Source organism: Pavona decussata, unplaced genomic scaffold, assembly GCF_977016875.1.
Source record: "Pavona decussata unplaced genomic scaffold, jaPavDecu1.1 SCAFFOLD_114, whole genome shotgun sequence".
Lineage (NCBI taxonomy): Eukaryota > Metazoa > Cnidaria > Anthozoa > Scleractinia > Agariciidae > Pavona > Pavona decussata.
This window is the reverse complement of record NW_028145528.1, coordinates 6,047,501-6,070,000: the sequence shown is the minus strand read 5'-3', so window position 1 is coordinate 6,070,000 and position 22,500 is coordinate 6,047,501. Positions and strand designations below refer to the sequence as shown.

Below are 22,500 nucleotides of genomic sequence, written 5' to 3'. Positions count from 1 at the left end.
GATTTAATTGAGCACTATTTTATCGAATGTACGTTTATCAAAATATTTATGTAGCCAAAGGTCGTGAGCTGGTTCAGTAAAGACAATGCGTGCCAAATCTTCCATACCATAGAGGAAATCTTGCTCGGTATCACTGCAAGCTCCCAGGACACAACAATATTACGGAAATTTAACTACACCACCTTATTTATGCGCCATTATATTTATTCAAACAAGTTGAATAGCATGGCCATCTCCATTCACGAGTTTATTGGTAAGATACCCATTAAATACAACCTTGAGAATTTGTCTTAATTATATGTTTTATCGAGAAGTACTCCTCTCTCCAAGAAAGGTCGAATGTTTCTTTATTTTGTAAAGTTCTCCTATTAGTGTAGTGTAACAGACAAGTCGGGTGCATCATTGAAATGTAACTAGTATGTACCGTCATTGGAATGTATTTGTTTTAAGTATTCAAAATCTGCAAATGGTAAGTATACTCTGTAGGTAGCGACTACCCGTAGCCATAGCAAAACAAAAGGTACTGTAAGGTCAGCAATGTAATGTGTAACAATGAATAAATAATGAAAAAAATGTTCATAGCTTGAGTTTCAGTTGCGTTAAAAGAATTTACATTTTATAACTTTTGCAAAAAAATTGTTGGAATTTCCTGATCCTTCCGCTTCGCAACTGAAGCACTGTGAAAGATGGCCAAGATGGATGGCACATAGTCGTACTAAAATCTCTGCAGACTCTAAATACCCACTTCTCATTTGAAGTTTTATTCGCACCACGCAAGATAGAATTATAAGTCAAACAATGGTTGAAAGTGTTAGCGAGCGTAAATCAATAGCTTGTAGGATTTAATTTCCCTCTTACTGACAATGGCTTTGGTTCAGTGATACTGACAGACGAATGAAACTATTGTAAAACGGATCTGGTAATTAAGAGAGATCGAATGAAAAATTTGATCGTAATCTAAATATCTTATTTGCTAATTATAGCTTACGGAAAATTAGCGAGTATTTGTTTTACAAAAGACAACTAACAACAACAACAAGACTTTCATTTAGTTGAAAAGATTTTGAAATGTTAAGGGCTTACCAGCTCCCTGAAATAACTAAGGAGCTAAAAATGTCAGGGAGCTGGTTTAAATAATGTAAATTAAATATTAAAAGCGGAGGTAGGACAGTTAAACAAAAAACACTTTCTAGCAAAGCCAAACACACACACACACACACACACACACACACACACACACACACACACACACCAATAACAAGATTTAGAGCATTAACCTATATATGTATAAAGTAATCTATGGAGGATCTATAATAATAAAATTATTCTAATAACTATACGTGCAAAGCAATATTTTAGAATAATGGCATCAATATAATGAAAGATATTGTTCCTTTAGACTTGATTTAAATTTTGAAAGAGAGCCATGAGTAGTATAATATCCAAAATTACTGTCTAAAGGCATGTGCTTATCAATTTCTACATTTGTAAGATGTGGAATATTCGAGACTGGAGAAGTTATACTTAGGAATGGCAAGGTTCTCATCTCACCAGCCCTGTCAGAGTTAATTTCCTCTTACTATTCTCTCCACAGGAGCAACGCAAATAGCAACTCATTACGCTAATAAATCATAGTTACGTTACTTATCTTGGATACAGCTTTTTCAAATCATCCTTGTTGTTGACAAGTATGACAGGACTATCCTGACATTTCCTCAAGTAAATTCTACCATTTGAACTCCAGATGTAAGAGATATTCAAATCCTTCTTGGTCATCGCAGACTCGTGGAACAAAACTTTATTTCCCGCTGTCAAGCTCTCGTTTATGAAGATACGCCTCTCGAGTGAAAATCCCAGGTCACAAGTTGTATGGTCCCTTGAAATATCTTTCTTTAACATCACGTCGAACAAATTTAGCAATAATAGGAGGTACAGTCTTTTTTCCTTTGTACTTGCTGCTTATAGGCAGTTGATGAGAAACCGAGATATCGTCCTCTTCGATTTCGACACCCATTAGTTCGCCCACTTTTACGACGATCTTGTTTGTGTCTTCATGCTCGGACACGGGAATTCCTTGAATCTCAACACATTCCCGTCGTGAGTACTGTTCCATATCATTACACAGAATTTGTAACTTTTTCACTTGAGAATCCAATGCATCTTGCTCTTTTAACTTCGTTATATTATAAACTTCACCGTATTTCTTGCTTGCACAATCTATAAATTATCTCAGTTCTGCAATCTCCGTTTTCAAAGGAGTCCGTTTTTCATCGAGTATAGATCGTAATGCTTCTACAGTGAGTACATCAGTTGACATGCTAGAAAGCAACAGGCACACAACGAAACAGACAAGAAACATGTACGTAAAACTAAGAATCGGACGAAAGAGACCTTTTGCCATCTTGTTCCGACCGCTGACCATCATGACACATTCATGAGCAGTTTTTGCATCTGACTTACCAGGTGGTGTAGTGAACATTGTGACAGGCGACCGAGATCATTTAACCAAATACCTGTCTGAGCACCAGGATGTACAGGCCATGTGGTTCTTTGGCTCCGCAGAGGGGAGGAAATTTGTGGAGTGGTCCTCAGCGGTGAACGTTAAACGCACCTTTGTGAACTATGGCCAGAGCCAAGACTGGCTTGACAACACCCAGGGGCAAGGGGAGGAATTCTTGTTTCATTCAACCGAGTGCAAGAACGTGTGGCTTCCAATGGGGGACATCTTTGCTAATTAGGGGACATACACAGCTTTACCTTTTCACTCCTACAAATACGGAATTGGTTTTTATTAATACTTAGAAATGGCCACCAGCTAAACAAAGTGGTTTTCTTCTACAATGGGTGACAAATTTTTGACTTGAAGTTAAGGTCGAAAAATTTTGGCTGAATGAGTTGACTAATGGTTGAGACAGTCGAGGTGAAGAAGCGGCAAACGTGTCAACTGATATCAGTGTCGCAAAACAAAAATAGTAACTGGTAATCGAGAATTAAGCTGCACCCTATAAAGTCAGGACTCTATTAAAGTCAAACCTCCAGGACGATAAATGTCTGGTTCTAAGTTTTGTGGACCAGATTACAAAGTGTGACCTTCCTGTGGTGCTGATTATTCTGCTGTATTGACAAAGGGGTTTAACTAACTTGTGTGTAAAATTCTACAGTGTGGCCATTCTATTGACAGCTACCGAGCAGTACTTTCCTGTGGTTCTTAGTTCTAAGTGTGCTGTGTAAAATGATTATTACTATTGAGTCGGTGGATGAATCTGTAAATGCGGGATACTGGATGTCTGTTCTTTATCGAATCGAGGGCGAAATGACACTGGGCGAAACAGGAATAAGCCAGCGGTAACCTTTGGCAGGTTAGCATGGCAGCTGTGTAAAACCTATGTGCTGAATAAATATGGCAATTCCTGGAACCCACTTATTTGTGTAAGTAGAAAAGCATCTAAATGCACTGTGAGTCTATTCCACTACATTTTCGCACGCGGAGAAACGCCGGGGTATCTCTTTACCTTTAGGATCCTTAAGCAACCAGTTTTGTGTAATCTGTTTTTGAACGGATATACTAAAGCAAAACTGAAATCCGGGTGAGTGTTGTCTTGAGAAGGACTGTTTGAGGTGACATTGACAAGTTGTACCATCTACTGACGTTCCACAATTTACATGACTCGGGTGATGACTTGCGCTCAGTTTGTCGAAACGTCAGTCAAGTCACCTCAAACACTCCTTCTCAGGACTACACTCACTTAGCTCACCCCTCCCCTCCCCCTCGCTGATTTACGCCTGGCACCCAGGCTAACAGTCATTATCACATGACTCGTCCTGTGTTCAAACCATTTACAATCTGACAATTCGCATTTTTTTAATGGATGTAGAAATTCATCTTTGCCTAATGAGGATCGTTTCTATCACCAAGTTAGTAGATTCCCGTGGTTCTTTTCGTGATCTTTTGTGTGATTTTGTTGACTTTCGGTAGATCTTCGATATTCCTAAGAGGGAAACATCGTTGTAACGTCTTAATAAGTCCTGCACAGGTTGGTGTATAACTGATATTTTTAGGCTGTGATGCGTCACAAGTCGAAAATACGATGTGTTTTCGTGTTGTCGACAATCAGTTTTACCAAAACAGGGCCTGTTCCAGAATGTAGTATTTTACGGGTTTATTGGTACAATTATGAAAGCAATAAAAAGGTATGCCTTAGGACTATTTAAATGTTTTGCTGCGTTTTAGTGGTTTTAACTTGAAATCGGCATTAACCTAGTGGTTGATCTACTGAGCTTAAAACTGTCGTTTAAGTCAAGCTTTTCTCTAGAGGAAATTTTAATAGTTGACTTGAGAATTCGTCATTTGAAAGTCTCACTTGTGGAGAAGGGAGAAGGGAATGGGTCAAAGTTAAACTTATGATAAAGGAGAACAATTCCAATCACTTTCTTTTTATTGTCAAGCCGATTTTACTTCTACAATCCATTATCAAGCACTGTGACTCGAAATTTCCTTTGCGAATCCTAGGTTTAGTCTATTTATGAATAACTTCGTGGCGCTACTTTCGGCTTTGAACGTCAGTCAAGCTAGCATGTCGTAAAGGCTAGCCTCTTGCAGACAAGACCGCAAGGCAAATGTGGCAGGTTCGTTCCACAACCGAGGTCATTCCAGAACCCAGAAGCTCGGTAAGGCAGTAGTGTGGTGTGCCCAGTCCACATGTTGCCGCATGGTTCCCTGGCATTTCCGTTTGGTTCATGTGGAGCCCAGTACTTGTAGACTGGAAACGAGTAATCAGACCAGAGGAATTGCTTGGTACTCGATTCCCACTTGAGACCGATCCAAACCTGTTTACGTGACGGGACTTTTTTCCTCGCCAGCGCCAAGATGAACTCGTTTTCTTCCGCGCTGTTAATTTTTACCAGCTCTCCTCCTCGTGCTTTGCAGTATGCTTGGGCCTGGTCCCACGTCTTGATGATGCTTTTTGCAAGATAACAGTAGCTGTTGAACCGAGTCCAGCCGCAGGGGCAAGAAGCTCCTGAAAATAGGTAGAAACGTGTTTTGAAAGAGAACGGAAGAAAACATTGGGGATGGCGCTCGTTTTCAACCTTAGCTAGCTTCAAGTTTGAATTGCCAGGGATATTAAAGGAGTGCTCTGATGGAACGAACAATCAATATTCGAGTGAAAACACATTTAAGTGTTAAAAAGTATTTAGCGTACAGTTTTCAAGGTTTTTCTGCAGATAGCTTTTTCATTCAGTTGTCGTTTAATTATGCGATTCAGTTTTATTTTATTTTAGGCTGGTTTTTATCGGATAGGTTTAAAAATCTTACTGTACGATTCTCCATTTTAGTACAATTCTCGCAACTGATTAAGTCAGTTTTGAAGAAAAGTCGCTGTAGATAAAATTGACAAAGACGTTGGACCATTTTCAACCTGAACGACAAGGCGATGTAAAGCGATAAAACCGAAAGAAGTTTGATTTTAGTGTTGGCAGGCTGTCCCTGATCTCAGGAGAATTTGTATTCTTCATTAGTGAGTGAGTTGAAACAGGAAACAAGAATACAATACTGCCTTCGCAAATCACTTCTCAACTCTTTTCCATCTTGGAGGGCATTATTTTTAGTAGGCCGTCTTAATTCAACTGTTTACGTTTGAATTGGTTGTCTGACGGTGGAGAGAAAATCTAGCCACGGCATGGAATTATTATTTTGAAATGGCCTTGATATATACACATTAGCCTTTCAACAGAACTTACATAGTGGAATGAACTTTTAGCGCATTAAAAATTATCGTTAGATCTCTATCATCAGAGAGAAAAAAATATTTTAAGCTAAAAGCTATAGTAGCGATTTAGTGCTGATTTATTTTCTAATATGGGAAGAGTCGGTCTATAGTATTATCTCTTTTAGTTTAGCTTTAGGAAATCATCGAGTTAAATGCTAAATATAAATCATTCAAGCTAAATAACAAACGTTCCACACCATACCTGATACGCATAAAATTGCCATGCAAAGCGCTAGAGCTGAAAACAGTTTCATCTTAGTTTTCGTCTGGCTGACGCTGGTGTCAAGTGAAATTTGTATCCGTCTTCAATCTCACCGCTACTGATCCACGGCAGGCGAATGAGTCAGAAAATACTGATGACGCGACTGTATTCGTCTCACTGAGTAACGAGTTGAAACAAGAACAAAGAATGGAAGTAAACACCTCGCCGGTGGAAAGAAAGTCGCTAAATTACTAGTCAGCGTAGTTTTGTGAGCTAAAATTCGACGACTTACTGTTTGGCGCTTCATTTTGCCGCTTCTCGTTACCTGTCCATAGATCTCATGATCACTCATTCAAAACTCGTTCGATCTTCAGGAAACTGTATTGTGCTTTATGAAGAAGAGAAAATCATTCTTGCATAATGAACATTAAACTTCAAATTTAATGCTTTGTCTAGTAAGACAGTTGAAACTTGAAAGACAACAGATGATTGAAAGGTCCAACGTCCGAGTCTGCTACACTGACAAGATCAAAACATTGGTTCTCATTACCGAACATCTTACTGTTTCTTTCGTTACAACCTGTAAGAATTCAGATGTTTATCCGCAAGATGATGCCCATTCTTCTTGTTTCCTGTTTTCTCAAAAGCGAGACTGAGAGAAATGATATCTTGATCATTATTGGATCGTGCTCCATGGCCGTCCTTTTTTACCGGCCCACTTCATCCAGCTGTAATCGTAAGATGTTTCCCGTTAAATCTCAAGGAATTTTTTTTTTGGTGAGAGCAAGGCGATTTAGTAGGGAGAATCTCTAGTGATTGCAATTTTTTCCTTTGCCTGGTTTCATTTGAAATTAAAGAATATTCATATCCATGCTTATGCGGTTCCGTCGTTAGCTAAATTTCTCTCTTTCCCTGTCAAAAATGATAAATTTTAGGGGAAAGTGAGCAAAATCCAGTTTTATCCATCACTGATCTTTGCCCAACATCCGGTCAACAATTTCGCACACTGTCGTCAGTACAGTTTTGTTAACAGGTCAAACAGAATCACAGAATCTAGCGCTGGATACGGTCGCATGATGACAATTTTTCTTAATAATTTGGTAGCTGTTGCCATAAAAATGGCTTGAATTTCGTAATTCGTTGCTGCAAACCACTGAACCTACTGGATATATGTGGATTGGTACGTAGCGATAAGTAGCGCTATGATGGAGGACTGCAAACACACCACACACAAACCAAACTACCAACGTTGTCGGAATTTTTTGTCCGTTTTCCTAACTTGTTTTCGGTATACCAGAGTTAACTTTGGTTATACTTACGACACATAATTAGATTGTAAACAGGTTTTTCCCAAGAAGGGGGGTTTCATAAAGATGCTCGCTCAGTACTTGCGATGCTATATACAGTGTTTGTTTAACTTATGATGCAAATTTGACTGCATCTTAAGGTGCTCTTTAACGACAAAGGCAAAATAGTAATGTTTGAATTAGTAATAGTCAGGGTCAACTATCAAGCGATAATCGAGTGAAGTTGACATCGAGTTGCAGCCGAATCAAAAAGGAAAAAACAAAAGAAATTCTGTGATGTATTTGAAAAAAAAAAAAACGCAATTCATCCACCATGAATGCAAATTGTAATAGGCCTGATCACGGTTTTCGACGCCATTTCGACGAGTTCGAAATAACAGTGTTTGTATGGAAATCCGATGTCAAATAATTTTCATAAAACATCGCTTCTGAAAAATCCATGAATTGGAAACTTTTGGCAATGGGAAAAGGATTTTAAGAAAAAAATTGGAGGGATGTAGCTGTGCCAGAAAGCGTCCAGTCGTGTTTTGACCTTTCCATACATTTGTCTGTTAGCGACTGCTCTAAAAATAGCTCGCGGGAAAAAAATACAGGCAAATGTATGGAAAGTTCAAAACACGACTGGACGCTTTCTGGCACAGCTACATTCCTCCAAATTTTTTTTAAAATCCTTTTACTAGTGCCAAAAGTTTCCAATTTATGAATTTTTCAGAGGCGATGTTTTATGAAAATTATTTGACATCGGATTTCCATACAAACACTGTTATTTCGAGCCTGTTTGCCTACTCGTCGAAATGGCGTCGAAAACCGTGATAAGGCCTATTGTTGCTTTCAATTGGTGTAGACATTCAGAGACCTTTGTGGTTGTCGTGCCAACTTGTCGACATGCCGGAACTTCGACTGGCTAATTTACAAATAAAATAAAGTTTGATCGCCGCCAAGGTGTCCCCTAAAATCTTATGTAAGATTCCTTCCGAAGAAAGTTTTTGGAGTCAGTTCAAGTCTTGGCCATCTTCAGAACGACGAGGACTTCGAACTTGTACTAGAAACAGTGGCCATGCTTCTTTTGTAAACTATCTTAACAGGAAGCCAAGCACGATGGGGACGCTAATTTGAAATCATTATCAGGTTTTAAAGGGCTCACTTTTGTACAATTCGAATTAAACGATACCATGAACATTAGCTAGGCACTGCGAGTACTTGATCCGCCTTGAAAAATGTCACTGTTTGCGCTATTAGACAAACATTTGTTTTCCATTGACTGCATTGATCAAAATGAAAGGCGCTCTATATTTGATCATTCCGAATGCAAACTTTCTGTTACAAAAAGCGTAGAGATTTAATTTGTGAACTTCTCATTTGTCTCCGTCGTAAGCCAAAAATATAAGCTCTCTTTATAAGTGCCCTTTAGTCATGTCTTGTAGCCTGGTTTGAGAAAATTTCCCAAGTTAATCATTTTCTTTCATTTGTTTCCAGTCTCTTTTGCAAAGTATTTAGAAGTTTGTGTTAGCTTTTGTGTCTGTGAATGAAACCCTAAAGTGTGACTATTCAGATAAAAGCCATCGAGTAATATTTTCACAGTGTGGTAGTCAGTCGGTTTGTTATGCTATGCAATGTGCCTCAACCGTTCGAGTGTGTGACTGAAATCCTGAGTGTGGCCACTCATATCAAGCGATCATACTGGCAATAATTCAGTTCCTTTTGTAGGGAGTGTTTCTCGGCCATACATGTACATTGTGGCTAACTTTCGAGTGTGTGACTGAATAAATCCTAAAGTGTGGTCACTCGAATAAAAGCTATCAAAGAGCCCTTTCCTGTGGTAGGAAGTGTTTGCTGCCCTACTTTTTGGTTCTGTTCAGTTCTGCTCTACAACGCGTCTCTATTCAATTTATGAGTCTATGGATGAAATCTTAACTGGCGCGACCATTCATTAGGCCATTTTGATCTGCGATTTTCTTTTAATATTATTTACTGCGCTGTTGTCATTTTGACTCAGTGAATGAAATTTTAACTATAACTATCGGAATAAAACCTATTGAGTAGTGCCTTGAGCTGTTGTTCTGTTTGTTATGTCATAGTGATGTATTAAGCTTGTGTTTAAATGGTAAAGCAACTTGCAATTGCATTGATATGTATCGAGTTACATTTTAAGCGACTAGAAGCTTTTAGCAGGGCCGAAACAAATCGCTCTCTAAAGTATAAAATCAATGCTAAAATGTGACCCCTAAAGTGTGAAGTAGAACAATATCGTAGTCCTTTTTTCGTTATACTGTAGATGATTAAGTCAACATCAACCTTAAGGCTGATTTAGACGGTACAACTTTTGCTGATGACTGTCGCATGCGATTTTTAGAGCGCGCGCTGTTCGCGTCATGCAAAAAATCGCACACAACTCTCGTCACTCAACATTGCTAATCTCTACGATTGTCGTAGGATTTTAAAACATGTCTTAAAATCCTACGACCTTTTTTGTGACGTACACGACAGTCGTAAGTGAGTTGTAGCTTTGATTTACACGAAACAATTCGTGTCGTAAGCCTTTCGTAAGCTTGTCGCATGCGACAAAGTCGTGCCGTGTAAATCGCCCTTTAGGATACTGATTCACCATTTAAATAAAGGTTGGTGGGTTTTGTAACTGTGGTTCTCTTTCCAAGTGGGAATTTGAGGCCGTTGGAAAATTCGCTCCTTGGAAGTGCTCTCGAGGAAGGAGAAGTGAGTGGGCTAAAGTGATAGAAAACAAAAAACAGAATTCACGATCACTTTTTTATTGTCAAGCCGGTTTTACTTCTACAATCCATTGTTTAGTACTGTTTTTATTCCAATTTTAATGTCCTTTGATACGTGAAGGATCCCGAGTTTAGTCTATATAGTTATGAGCCATCATCGCACTACATTCGGCTTTGATCGCGAGTGAAAGGCTGGCTGGTCACCTAAGGAACCCTCTTGCAGACAAAACCGCAGGGAAAACTTGAATGAACTCCACAAGGGCGGTCATTCCAGTACCCTGACGCGCGGACTAAAAGGCCTGCGTGCCCAGTCCACATGATGCCGCATGGTTCCCTGGCATTTCCATTCGGTTCGTTTGGAGCCCAGTTGTTGTAGACTGGAAGCGAGTGATCGGACCACATGAATTTTCTGATGCGCGAGTCCCACTTGAGGCCGATCCAAACTTGCTTACGTGACGAGGCCTTTTGCTTTGCCAGCGCCAAGACGAAGTTGTTTTCTTCTGCGCTGTTAATGTTCACCAGTTCTCCTCTCAGTGCTTTGCAATATGCTTGGGCCTGATGCCAGCTCTTGACGGAGCTGCTCGCGAGATAGCAGTAGCCATTGAAAGTGTTCCAGTTATGGGGACAAGTCAGAGCGTCTGCAAGGAAAGAAGTGGAAATGTTACAAGTAATTTCTTATAGGACGTGAAGTGTAATGGTTGGAAATTCATAATCGAGAATCAACAGCATCTAGTTAAAATATCGTGATTTAATAGTTTTGTCGAGAAGGCACAATTTTTAGTAAGGTTGGATGGACGGATGTGATAATATGCAAAGTAATATAATAGGGGAATCAGAAGTCTTATGACTCCAGACATTGCCATGTTTTCAGGAGGTGGGGGCTGTAGAGAAGTATAAATTTCCATTGTTTGCAAAAAAGGTTTACACTAATGTTACAAGAAAGCCCCTTTATAGAATGCTTCAATTTCGCTACACTGCGCAGCAACTTAATCAGGGTGACCGGATGATGGAGAAAATATTAAGAATTTGAGGGTAAACCAGGCTGGTTTTTAACAGTGTTTACAATACTATGAAATGTCGCTGGTTTTTAAGAGGAAATATTTACTACTTTTAAAAGGAGGTAATTGAAGTGAATTTTCAGGTAATCATATTTAACAATTATTTCTTGAGGGCGCGTTGGTTATGAGATGATAGATAGCCAACGAGGCGCGAAGCGCCGAGTAGGCTGTAATCATGTCATATCCAATAAGCGCAAGTGAAATAACTGCTTTATTGAAAACAATCAAGAAATGTGGTTAGATCTTGCTGGTTTCGCTTAGCAAGCACAACCAGAAGACCGTTTTAATGGTCGCTATTTCTCGTGCATGGTATAATGGATCATATACCATGGCTGCTTACCCAATCAAATCCCTGGAATTGTATTTATACAATGATCCAGTTTTTAATAATAAAATATATAAATAGAAATGGTGTTCACAAGATCTGGCCCCGGTTTTGAATAGTTGTTTTTGACAATTACTATTTTATTGAAGTTAATATTCATAGAAATAGTCAACATATTACTTTGTAAATCTGACAATGAAAACTATGACAATCATACAATTTTGCATTTCAACATTGTTTGAAATGATATTTGGCCAAAGCATAAAAAAAACTTGCAACAATGTATCGCTAGAAAATATCATGAATTACAATATTTTTATATACATTTAAACCAGATATTGTAAATCTATTTCAATCATGTAATATTGTATTTCAACTTTCCAACACCACCTTGCGCGATTGCTAAAAAATTACCCGAGACCACCGTGCGCACCTAGTTTCATCAAATCGGGAAACCTTGCCAAAAACATTCTACAAACACATTTCTTACTTTTTTTATTCAAAAATTCCTTGTATATATACACGCGGGGAATTCTAGAGTGCCTCCCCGGGATTTGGGCAAGAAGCAATTAATAAATGATTTGCCAGTAGTCAGAGACCGATGTTATGCGCATAGATTTCTGGGATCGCCAGGGAGCACACATAGCAGAAATGTATGGCATAAAGTTGTTTCCTCGTCAAAAGCAGTGATTTTGGGCAAAGAATAACGCATTTTCGCCGTGATTTTGTGAGAAGTGGAGGTGACTAATGTTGGTGAGTGGAAATTGTAAGATTTTGTGTGATTAATGTGATAAAATCTATCGATAAACACTCTTTCTTGCGTAAGGGTGATTGTGAAATACTGAATCTAAATCAAGTAATGGTCTCGAAATAGTCCAAACTTAGATATAAATTTGAGGGGAATGATTCAATAAAGCCTTTTCAGTTGTAATAACGAGTGCTGATATTTACGACGAGTATAATTGGAATTAGTATATACCACACAAGTGAATCGTACTTTTCGCGCGCGCTGATTGGCTAGCTCGGAGGTGATTAGCCAAGTACTATTCACCTTTGAGCAGCCGAAGAGAAAAAAGATGGCTTCCCGTTTCGCCAAGGTTACCTAAGAGGAAATTACTTCGATGAACGAGGCGGCTGTTAAAAAAACACAAATGGCAATAAAGTTTGGTGGACGGCATTAACTGGTAGGTTTTTTAAATTTTTTCAACCTCATATTCTAAGGCGAAAAAAGAAAATACAATCCCATGTTTACGAAAACTGCCGAGCACTAAAATTACAATGAAAACAATGAAACATCTAATATTATAAGCATGGTTTCAACAAAATACGAATTTTACAGAAAAATTGAAGAAATGACATGTAAGAACTAAAGAAGTGTCTCCAAACAGGGCCGTACGTAGCAGGGGGGAGGGGGGGGGGGGGCAGAGGGGGCAGCTGCCCCCGTCAGGAAAACTCATTTTTTTTCTAACATTACAAATCACAAGAAAATCGAATAATTGACTGAAAGAATATTCCTTCAATGTGAATATTAAATAATTAGTTTGGAAAATCTTTCGAGGCAAAAGCCAGTACGAGTTTTCTTATGAAATAATGATTTTGTCAGTTTGGGCTACCAATGGTTTAGAATTTGGTGGGTAAATAAAGACTGACAACAAGCCTACGCCACTCCCTGGCGCGTGTTTTAGCCCTTTTAAATATAGCTTATACGAGTATGATTTTTCAGAGCTAAATTGGTTTTTAAAGCCTGCGCTGCTCTCAAGTATTGGTAGCGGGTCTGGATTTAACCATCGTATGTTCAACATCACAGGTCATTTGTGCCTAATGATTTTTGATTTAATTCCTCTTTTGAATTCTCTTCAATTTGAATATGACCTCTTATTCTGTGTGTTCAATGACGGTTTTTTTATGTCACATAGGAAATTTCAGCTTGGCTTGGCTAGGCTCTTTTAAATGCCTTTCTTGTTGAGATTTGTGTAATGTAACGACGGAAATTAATCATTGCTTGTATCGTGCCATGAGCTTCATTCTGTAGGTGTTGTAATGCCAGGCCCGGCTATCAGTTTTTGTTACAAGGAGTTGTGTATCTTGGCATGGCTATTTGGTTTAGTTTGGTTGTCTAGTAATCGTTGTAGCGTGTTATAGAGCTATGCAACGTGTCACAGTAATACTGAAAAGGCTCGAATTGTACTTAAATCAAAACTGTGTTTTTGCAAATGCTTCGCTCCATTATTATAGTCAGTGGGTGAAGTGCGTTTGAATTGTGGAAACTCGGTGATTTTCCTTCTTTGTTTTCGATTGTTTATAGCAGTGCATCGACCATGTTTTAAATTTACCATTAAATGAGAGACAATGTTTGGTTCAAGCTAAACAAGGTGTTAACTCCATAAAAGTCATGACAATTTAAGACAAAAAGCGTCAGTGTGTTTTTTTTCCTCTAAAGGTCGTTGAGGCAACGTTCTGTGTAGGAGTGAAAACAAAGCGTCCAACTAGAAACCCTGTCTGCATATGGTGGACGCCTGTCAGGGGTGTGCGGAGTTTGCCCCCACAGACAAAAAAATCCTAGGTACGACCCTGCCAAAAGTTTTATTTGTCTGCAAGAAAGCGAGACGGAACTATCAACATGCACAATAAGAAATCACTTACCGCGTGGCGCGCGAGAATTTAAAATTTCGTACCATTTGTCGGTATATTGTTGGAAATAAAATAATTTTTTGGTCCGCTAGTTATCCGGCTTGTGTGGTATATACTAAAACAATTATTCACCTCAGTTTCGGTGAATAATTGTTAACTATGCCCGGCAGTAATCATTGTGCTGTATGGGGTTGTATAAATAGTAAGTCAACGTGTAAAAGCAAGATATGTTGTATAAATAGGGTTGGCAGGCCTGTGCGACTCTCACGTGCGTGTTTTAGCCTTGATAAAAATTTTGCCCTCACTGTTATATCTTTTTGAGAACACCCTTTTCTCTATGGAATGAACACGGCACGGTGTTTTCTGTCACTAGTTTCATCCCTCCACAGCGCAATAACTCGGTAGAAACAATTCCCATCCCCTCGCACAACAATTTCTCTCCTTTGTGGGGTTAAAATGCCAGCAGCCATGATAATGTTACAACACACGGAACTAAAAAGAACACTCTGTCGACACACGTAATTACAACTGAACAGGCTTTATCGAGTCAATCCCCTCAAATTTATACCTACGTTTGTACTATTTCGAGACCATTACTAGCCTGCGAGAGCTTACTCGCAGGCTAGATCACTTGATGTAGGATTTTGCAGATTTCACAGTCAACCTTAGTAGGCAAGAGCAGTTGATAGATAGATTTTATCGCATTAATCACACAAAAATAACAACATTAGTCACCTTCGCTTCTCACAAAATCACGGCGAAAATGCGTTATTTGTCGTCCAAAATCACTGCTTTTGACGAAGAAACAACTTTAAGCCATACATTTCTTTTTAGCGACTTGCAGTGTTTGCCCCTGGCGATCCCAGAATCCTTTGCGCTTGACATAGGTCTCTGATTACTGGCAAATCATTCATTATTCGAGGGACAAAAATTTGGCTGTAACTTTTTGAAGACGTACATCCAAATTTTGAGGCAACTTATTTACGAATCACCCTTAGCATTTTTACCCTATACCATTCTCCATTTAAGGGCAGTTCTAGTAGTAAATTGCCGAAGAGAAACTAGAAAATGAACATTAAAAACATACCTGATAGGCAGAGTATCGCAATAAACACCGGTAGAACTGCAAACAGTTTCATCTCGGATTTCGTCAGGATGTCGTTGATCTCAGAAGAATTTGTATTCGTAGTTAGTCCGCTCGCCCTCTGCGAACGAATGTGTCAGAGAACAGCGATTACACAACTATAAAATGACCGCTTTGAGCGAGTTGGAACAAGAATCAAAGATGGAAGTAAACATTACGCAGGCGGAAGGATAGTCTGTTGACAGTTAGTGCACTTTTGTCACCTAAAAAGCTTTCGAAAGGTTACTGAGAGATCGACGAAGATGACTCACCGCTTAACAGTTAATGTTTGAAGAACTAAATAAAACGAGATACTGTCCTTTTTACTCGTGGATATGTTTTAGCATCCACGGGTGATAGTGGCTTCTGTATGCAAATCAATCACTCACTCCGGTGTAACCGGGAAGTGGAATAATAGCCAATCCCACGTCACTCGCTAGTATACGGAAGCTCGATCTATTAGCCAATCACCAGACGGAAAGTATTTCGAGGGAATCACAACACTACTCGGCTTAGAAAGTTGTGACACACCGACCTGATTTCTGTTGGCTGTTTTTACGCGGGATGTCCTGAGGGCAGCCCGTGTCTAAAATTGGGCTCGGCATCTTGTTCATGGCAGCTTCAAACCTGCACATTAATTTATTACGCGGGATGCCTGCAGGGCAGACCGTGTCAAGTTTTCGGTCGGGTGTCTTTTCTTTTCTTCTTCGTAGCTTCGAATCTGCACATTGATCTATTCATTAAACTCTTCTCTCTCCTAGAGGGGATCTATTGTTCTGATTGTCTTCAACAAAAACGGCCCAATCAAAATCTATTATCGAAAGAGTAACTTCTAAGAAGCACTCGACAGTTTAAACGTTGGTAATTGGAGAGTTCCTGGCGAAGGAATCATGCTTCGTTCGACAGTTGTAGAACCCCAATGCGAGGAGTTAAGGTAACTGATGAGCTGAAACACCGATATGAAAGTCACGTTTAACATCAGGTCACGAAATTTGATCCACGTCAAGGCGGACATTTCAGACCTCTTTAAAAGTCATTCAATTTCGAACATTTTGGTTTCGTTCGTAGAAACGACGCAAAATATAGAGAAAACCCCAACAGAAAAGAAAACTTGAACATATAGAGCACCAGTCAAGTCCTGTTTCGGGTCAATCGTCAAAAAGTGGGTCGGCTTTTCGGGCTCGAACATTACGCATTCGGGTTTGTTTACAAGTAAAATCCAAGCGACTTCCTGACTATGTGGAAGACTAAGCTCGACTTCTCGCGACGTAAGGATGTAACGCAAAGATCCCCGCCATTTTCGAAATCTTCGTTAAATTTGGTGCATTTTGACACCAAATTCGTTGGGGTTTACAAAAATTAGCTGTCGGCCTCATGGCAGGGACGTTTCAGGGTCCCAAAGGGGGGGGGGGGGGGGGGGGTCCCTGGAGCCCTGGAGCCCTGAAATTTCTGCTGTGGAGCCCGGAGCCCTATCATTTTACTGACTGGAGCCCTGATCTTTTTTTGGCTGTGGAGCCCGGAGCCCAAAGACATTTTGCGCGGAGCCCGGAGCCCAGCATTTTCAAGTGTGATCATTCGAGTTCCCAGATTGCATTGATTCTTGATTACTGCCTTTTTGTGTTTGTTTGTGCGTGTTAACGGGCATAAAGAAACAGAATCTGAAGAGAGGACAGTACATAATACAACTATACGCGGTTATCTCAGTTTACAATGATATGCAACAACTTATTTAGGAATTTAATGAAAACTTTGTTATAATTGTAGTGAGCGCGATGAAAACAACTTTATAGTAACCGGACGTTCCTTTGGCAGTTTGCTCCCAGGTATCAGTTACAACAAATTAAAAAAAAAATACTTGACAGATCGTTTTGAAGATACAAATAATAATTTATAAAGATTAATTGATTTCAATGCTTACCCAGTCTCTAATAGATTATATTGTTTACTGTTCATCTGATTCATGACCCTTTCGATACTAACTTTCGGGTCTTCACCCAGCACGGTGCATAGACGAAATGAAATCTGCCTCGAATCCCAGTGTTTTATACCCTCACAAAAATTCACAAACCGACATTAGTCGGAAGACCTATCATATCTGGGTGTGATGGCCCAACAGAACGCCTATCGTTATTCGTAGACAAACTACTTCAGCCAATAGTACAAATACAGGACTCGTATCTTAAAGATACGACTCATTTCATAAGGTTTATTGAAAGCACGAGGGTGTCTAGAAACGCTTTTCTAGCCTCAATGAATGTAACTAGCCTTTACACGAATATCCCACAGGAGGGAGGAATCACTATAGTATGCAACGCATACGAGAACTTTCATGCCAATAACCCTCCTATAGCTACAAATTTCCCGAGATTTAACGGGAAAGACTATCTCCAAACACACGGAACTGCCATGGGCACTAAAATGGCAGTAGCTTTTGCCAACATCTTTATGGCATCTATAGAAAAGGAGATCTTAAGGCAGAGCGTTAACAAACGACTAACGTGGAAAAGGTTCATTGACGTTGTATTTTGCTTGTGGGATACAATACAAACAAAGAAGAAATAGAACATTTCATTGAGCAAGCAAATTCGTACCACCCTACCATAAAGTTTACCGCTGAAGTCTCACAATTAGAAACAGCATTCTATAAGGAAGAGAGATTGGAAAAAGAATCGATTCTTGACATGCGCACACATTACAAACCTACTGAAATATTTTAGTACACAAACTACAAACTACCACCCAGCAGGCGTCAAAAAAGGCTTCGTTAAAAGAGAAGCCCTTAGGCTTCTGAGGACAAACTCTTCTAAGGTAGTGTTTAAGGAAAAAAATTAAAACACGCCTGGAATCGAGAGGTTATCCTAGTAACCTGATGGACAAAGTTAACTTCGCAGAAAGAAAGAACGCTCTTACACACAGAAAGCGCACAAGAAAATCTGATTCTACCCTTCGTGACACAATTTCAACCATCACTGCCACGTTTGAAAATATTGTAATGGACAAATAGCATTTAATACAAAACCAGCCGCTACTAAGAGAGATATACAAGGAATCTCCCTTGATGTCTTATAGAAAAGGGAAGTCGCTTAGAGACATGGTTGTTAAAGCAAAACTATAAAGGCTTTTATCAACATAATAGGCACACAACGGAGTTGTCAACCCCACGTAAATAAACAAGTTTAATATTTAATCCACTTTTAAATAATAGGAGATAATATAACTGGCTGCTTGAGTTTAAAACATTGGTCGGAATAGCTGACTTTTTTATTTGCGCATTTGATTTAGCGCTAAAAATAGAATTTTTACATATCAAGATCGTAGACCAGAGTGGAGCCCGGAGCCCTAAAGCGTATGATGTGGAGCCCTAGAGCCCTGAAATTTTCGCCTTGGAGCCCTGCAGCCCTGCATTTTTAAGGCCGGAGCCCTGGAGCCCTAACCCCCTTTGGGACCCTGAAGTTTGTGAAGTTTGCGTTCATTCTAATTATATCTTGTGCGTTAATCGTCCGCGTAGTTGAAGCTGCTCCTAGCAATGAGAATGCGAAAAATGAAGGCTTTCATGATCAAGGACGTCCTCGTGGCGATACACCAGCGTTCATAAAGGAAACCAACAAGTGAGCCAAAAATTAATAGCTGTATATTTTTGCTTAATTTTGACATATTTGTAAAGGTCTCTACATTGATTTTTTTTCTTAGCTACTTGATCTACTCTATATCAAAGAAAGAGTTAAAGACGAAGACGAGATTCGCAGAGGTAGCTGAGACAGACCGGCCCTTGTCTGAATTGTAGAATATATTTTGGAGATGTCTAACTTCACAGAGGTACTTGTAAACGACCGTATAATACACTGCTTCAACAAGCAAATCCAGATATTGATGGACTTCGTCGAATTCCGAGGTATAACCAGTGTAATGAATTTTAACTTTATCTTGGGCCTTGTCGATATCGATAAATTCGATTTCGTACAGACTTCAATTAATCAAACGACGCATGCGTAGAACGATGAGATTTGGAAGAGAGACACTGGATTCTAGTTTGAGCAGATGTTCACAGCGAAGGAGAAAGACTTTGATATTGAGTGACATCACATCGCTTTGTCGAATTGATATTTAAACGCTAATAGGAATCCACTTCACAAGAAGATTTAAGGTTGGATTGCCAATTTTCACAAAAAAGTTTTCATTTCTGTTTTTTTGGTCGAGAACAATTTGTAATCTTACACTTTTATTGAAATTACTTAATCAGAATAGAAAACGTGAGTCAGGCCATGTGTGTGGTCGCAATTTAAGGTATAACGATAAGTAGCGTAACACAAGGGAAACAACATAACGCTATCTTTGTAACTCAAACTATTCCATTAGCTAGGATAGTTTTGAAAAGCTGCGAAGCATACAATGGGAATAAATGAGGCCACATTTACTGAAGCATCCCGCGAAAATGCCATTAGGGGCATCTTGTTTATATAATATTAAGGAGAATAACGAGCTTAACTTCGACAAAAAGATCCAAAGGATGCAAACTAAGCTGGATATGTGGAGTTCAAGGAATTTGAAGATATTTGGTAGGGCAATGTTAATAAAAATCTTAGCTATATCGCAACTGGTCTACTCTGCTTCTAATCTGGATCTCCCAGGGCCTCAAGGAATTGTGGACATTGTCAAAAAAAATATTTTAAGTTCCTCTAGAAAAACAAAAAAGATAAAATAAAAAGATCAGGGCCTCTACCAAGATTTAAACAACGGCGGAATACGTATTATCGATTTTGAGACAATGTTGAAACCACTGAAACTCGCTTGGATCCCAAGAATTATATGGACTTCGGACAAAAGTAATTGGCGTATCATTCCAAAACATTATTTCAGAAGGAAAGGAGGGTTAAACTTTCTACTAAGGTGAAACTACGAAACAAATTACTTTAACGACTCTCCGCGATCTTTTATAAGAAGCTAGTTGATTTCTTCAATGAATTAAAAATTCTTTATACCTACGACCAAAAGCAGGGGTTAATTTTGTTTAATATCAAAAAATTCTCCATTCTGTTTTAAGGTCCTAGGATATGGAATCAATTACCGACTAACATAGAAAACGCCCCGACTTTTAACTGTATTCAAGCGGGTGATCAAACCATTTTTAAGGGCCAGGCAAGATACAACCTAAATACCGTAACACTTTGTATCTATCTTCTTATCTTAGCACACTTACATGTATAAAATATACGTCTTTTCTTTTCTTTTAAATGCCGCCTAGTAGTATTTAAATTGCCCGTGGGGGGAATCTCTATTCCTCATAAGCTTCGCTTCTCGGAGATTTCCCCGCCACAGTCACTCTTTCCAAGTTGGATGTTGACTTTAAATTTAATATTAATTAGCTATTTATTATCTTTTCTATTCTATTTGTAATTTATTCTGTGTGGCAAGATATAAAAATGAAAAAAAATAATAATAAAAAGATATTGGTTGACGGGAAACCCATTTTTCTTTGTGAATGGTTAAGGAAGGGTGTCCTTACTATTAATGACCTACTGAACGAAAGTGGTAATTGTTTACCATTGCAAGAGTTCCTCGAGAAATATTCCTGTGAATCCAATCTTTTACGTTAAAGATCAAACACGAGGAAGAGTGTTTCCTCCGATTTCCAAACACCGAAAAGTAGGATGGAAAAACGAGGTGCAGCAGGGTTTTTTTTTTTTTTAACCAATTTTAAGGTGTTTGGAAATAGGAAGAAACACTCTCTCGAGTGTTTGATATAGCTTCTCAAACTATTGATAATTCTTGGAGAAATTCAAAGCAAAAGTTCACAAAATTTTATGATAATTAAGAGCAATTCTCTAGGAAAGTGAAGCAAAGTTGGAAATGAAAAATTTTAACCCTTCTTCAATTCTTGTGTGTAGGTAGGTTACCTTGGGGGATAGACAAAAACAACCATATTCGGATCGGCAGATGTATCGTTGCCATGGTAACCGCACTATATGACGTCGGCCTTGGGACCATGTTTTGAGCAAAAGTTCCACTCTCAAAAAGTAAAAGTAATTGAGTCTGGTTCTCGAGTGCATGTGAACCAATTCAAATGAAATTCATACAGATGGTAGAACCACTCTCCCAGTTTATAAAATTCAACATTACAATAATTTGGATTTTATAAACAAGAAGAAAATGCTCGTCCTACTATGTTCCCTGTCAGCCATTTAGACAAGCAGGAAAAACAAGCACAACCATATTCGTTATTTCTCCGAAAGTACTCTTTCCACATAAACCAAATTAGCAGTAGAGATTACATAGATATTGACGTTTCTAAATATCATAAAATCAATTTGGGGAAAACTATACTCTGGCCATGGGTGTTGAAGACACCTGGGTCAAATTGCAAAAAATTGCAAAATTGGTAATTTTGAGAGCTCTAGTATTTGGCTCAAACAGGCGTTAGAGAGAGAAATTCAGCTTCAAAAGTATCTTTCATCATCTTGTCTGCTACCTACATTTAGTAAATAAGGTTTTGGCGAACAAATTTGATGAAATATAAATTGATACAAAACCTACCTTGAGGGTTTTGGGAATTTCTTCAGGATGCTTTCGTCGCGTGGTTCTCTCCAGTTTCTCTCCTTCGCACGTTCCGTCTTTTTGACCAAATCTAGCGCAGATTAACAGTTACTCCCATTGAATATCCAGTTTGCTGTGTAACAGACCAGGGATGATGATACAAGTAGCCCGCACACACTTGACAAAGAATAGTTGACAAAGTCCAAAACATGGTCGTAATGCTTGCGATTTCTGCCATCGAGCACCTAAATTCATCAATATTATTTAGCCAGGAAGTAAAGTAAATGTCTCGAGATCGATGAATAAAGCAAATGCATGCATTTGAACAATCCAAAGTAACGTCTTTGGCTAAAATCGAGTCAGATATTGCGATAGTCGACAAGCCAAGAAAGGTAAATAAACTGAACGCATAGGCCGGAAGTCCGAGAAGCACGACTGCTGACCGGATGTAACACAATGTAATGGGATGTAACACCGGATGTATGTGTAATGATATCCTCTTGTTATGGGGTTGTTTCTCAAAGGCAATTGTGAAGAAAGCCAAAAAAAAAAAAAAAAAAAAACCAGAATAACCGAATGAAAATAAAAACAAAGGAAATGAAGCTGAACTGAAGCTTGGGCGGAAAATTAAACGCATGATCATAATAGCCACCGCCCCCCCCCCCCCCCCCCCCGAAAAAAAAGGTTGCTCTTTAGACTGTGAAAATGCAATTACAAATTGAGTTATGATAAACTATTCGTGACAAGAGAATGAAAAATTCGCGCGTGAAATCTTATAATTATTTACCTGCATGGCAAAGAATAAGATCCATATCGTCGCTGATTTCAT

At 39.0% G+C, this 22,500-nt stretch overlaps 3 protein-coding genes across 4 annotated transcripts in view; all 3 read right to left on the bottom strand.

Moving 5' to 3' along the window:
• Positions 1-4,418: 4,418 nt before the first annotated feature.
• LOC146470458 (snaclec coagulation factor IX-binding protein subunit A-like) lies at positions 4,419-6,135 on the bottom strand. The gene is made up of 2 exons (XM_085122009.1): positions 5,971-6,135; positions 4,419-5,018 (listed from the first exon to the last, which is right to left on the bottom strand). The coding sequence occupies exons 1-2, from the start codon at positions 6,020-6,022 to the stop codon at positions 4,570-4,572; spliced, it is 501 nt and encodes a 166-aa protein (XP_084978135.1). The 5' UTR covers positions 6,023-6,135; the 3' UTR covers positions 4,419-4,569.
• Positions 6,136-10,122: 3,987 nt separating this feature from the next.
• Positions 10,123-22,500, bottom strand: part of LOC146470456 (perlucin-like protein) — a 71,622-nt gene continuing 59,244 nt past the window's right edge. Inside the window, exon 3 of the mRNA XM_085122604.1 lies at positions 10,123-10,207. The gene's annotated coding sequence lies outside the window, so the exon portion shown is untranslated. The remainder of the gene's footprint in view (positions 10,208-22,500) is intronic.
• Positions 10,201-22,500, bottom strand: part of LOC146470457 (lithostathine-1-like) — a 68,366-nt gene continuing 56,066 nt past the window's right edge. The window contains exons 1-3 of one of the 2 annotated variants that reach the window (XM_085122609.1): positions 15,413-15,536; positions 15,105-15,222; positions 10,201-10,641 (exon numbers count right to left, since the gene is read on the bottom strand). In XM_085122609.1, the coding sequence (XP_084978735.1) occupies positions 10,208-10,641; positions 15,105-15,156 (486 nt within the window). In that variant the 5' untranslated portion in view covers positions 15,157-15,222; positions 15,413-15,536 and the 3' untranslated portion in view covers positions 10,201-10,207. Of the gene's footprint in view, positions 10,642-15,104; positions 15,223-15,412; positions 15,537-22,500 lie in introns of those variants that run through there. The other variant, XM_085122610.1, reaches the window with a different exon arrangement.

Bases quoted from the DNA above. Each gene is read 5' to 3' on its own strand.
- LOC146470458 (XM_085122009.1), bottom strand. From the start codon at position 6,022: ATGAAACTGTTTTCAGCTCTAGCGCTTTGCATGGCAATTTTATGCGTA. The intron at 5,019-5,970 runs GTATGGTGTGGA...ACCTATTTTCAG, and splicing joins GGCAATTTTATGCGTATCAG to GAGCTTCTTGCCCCTGCGGC.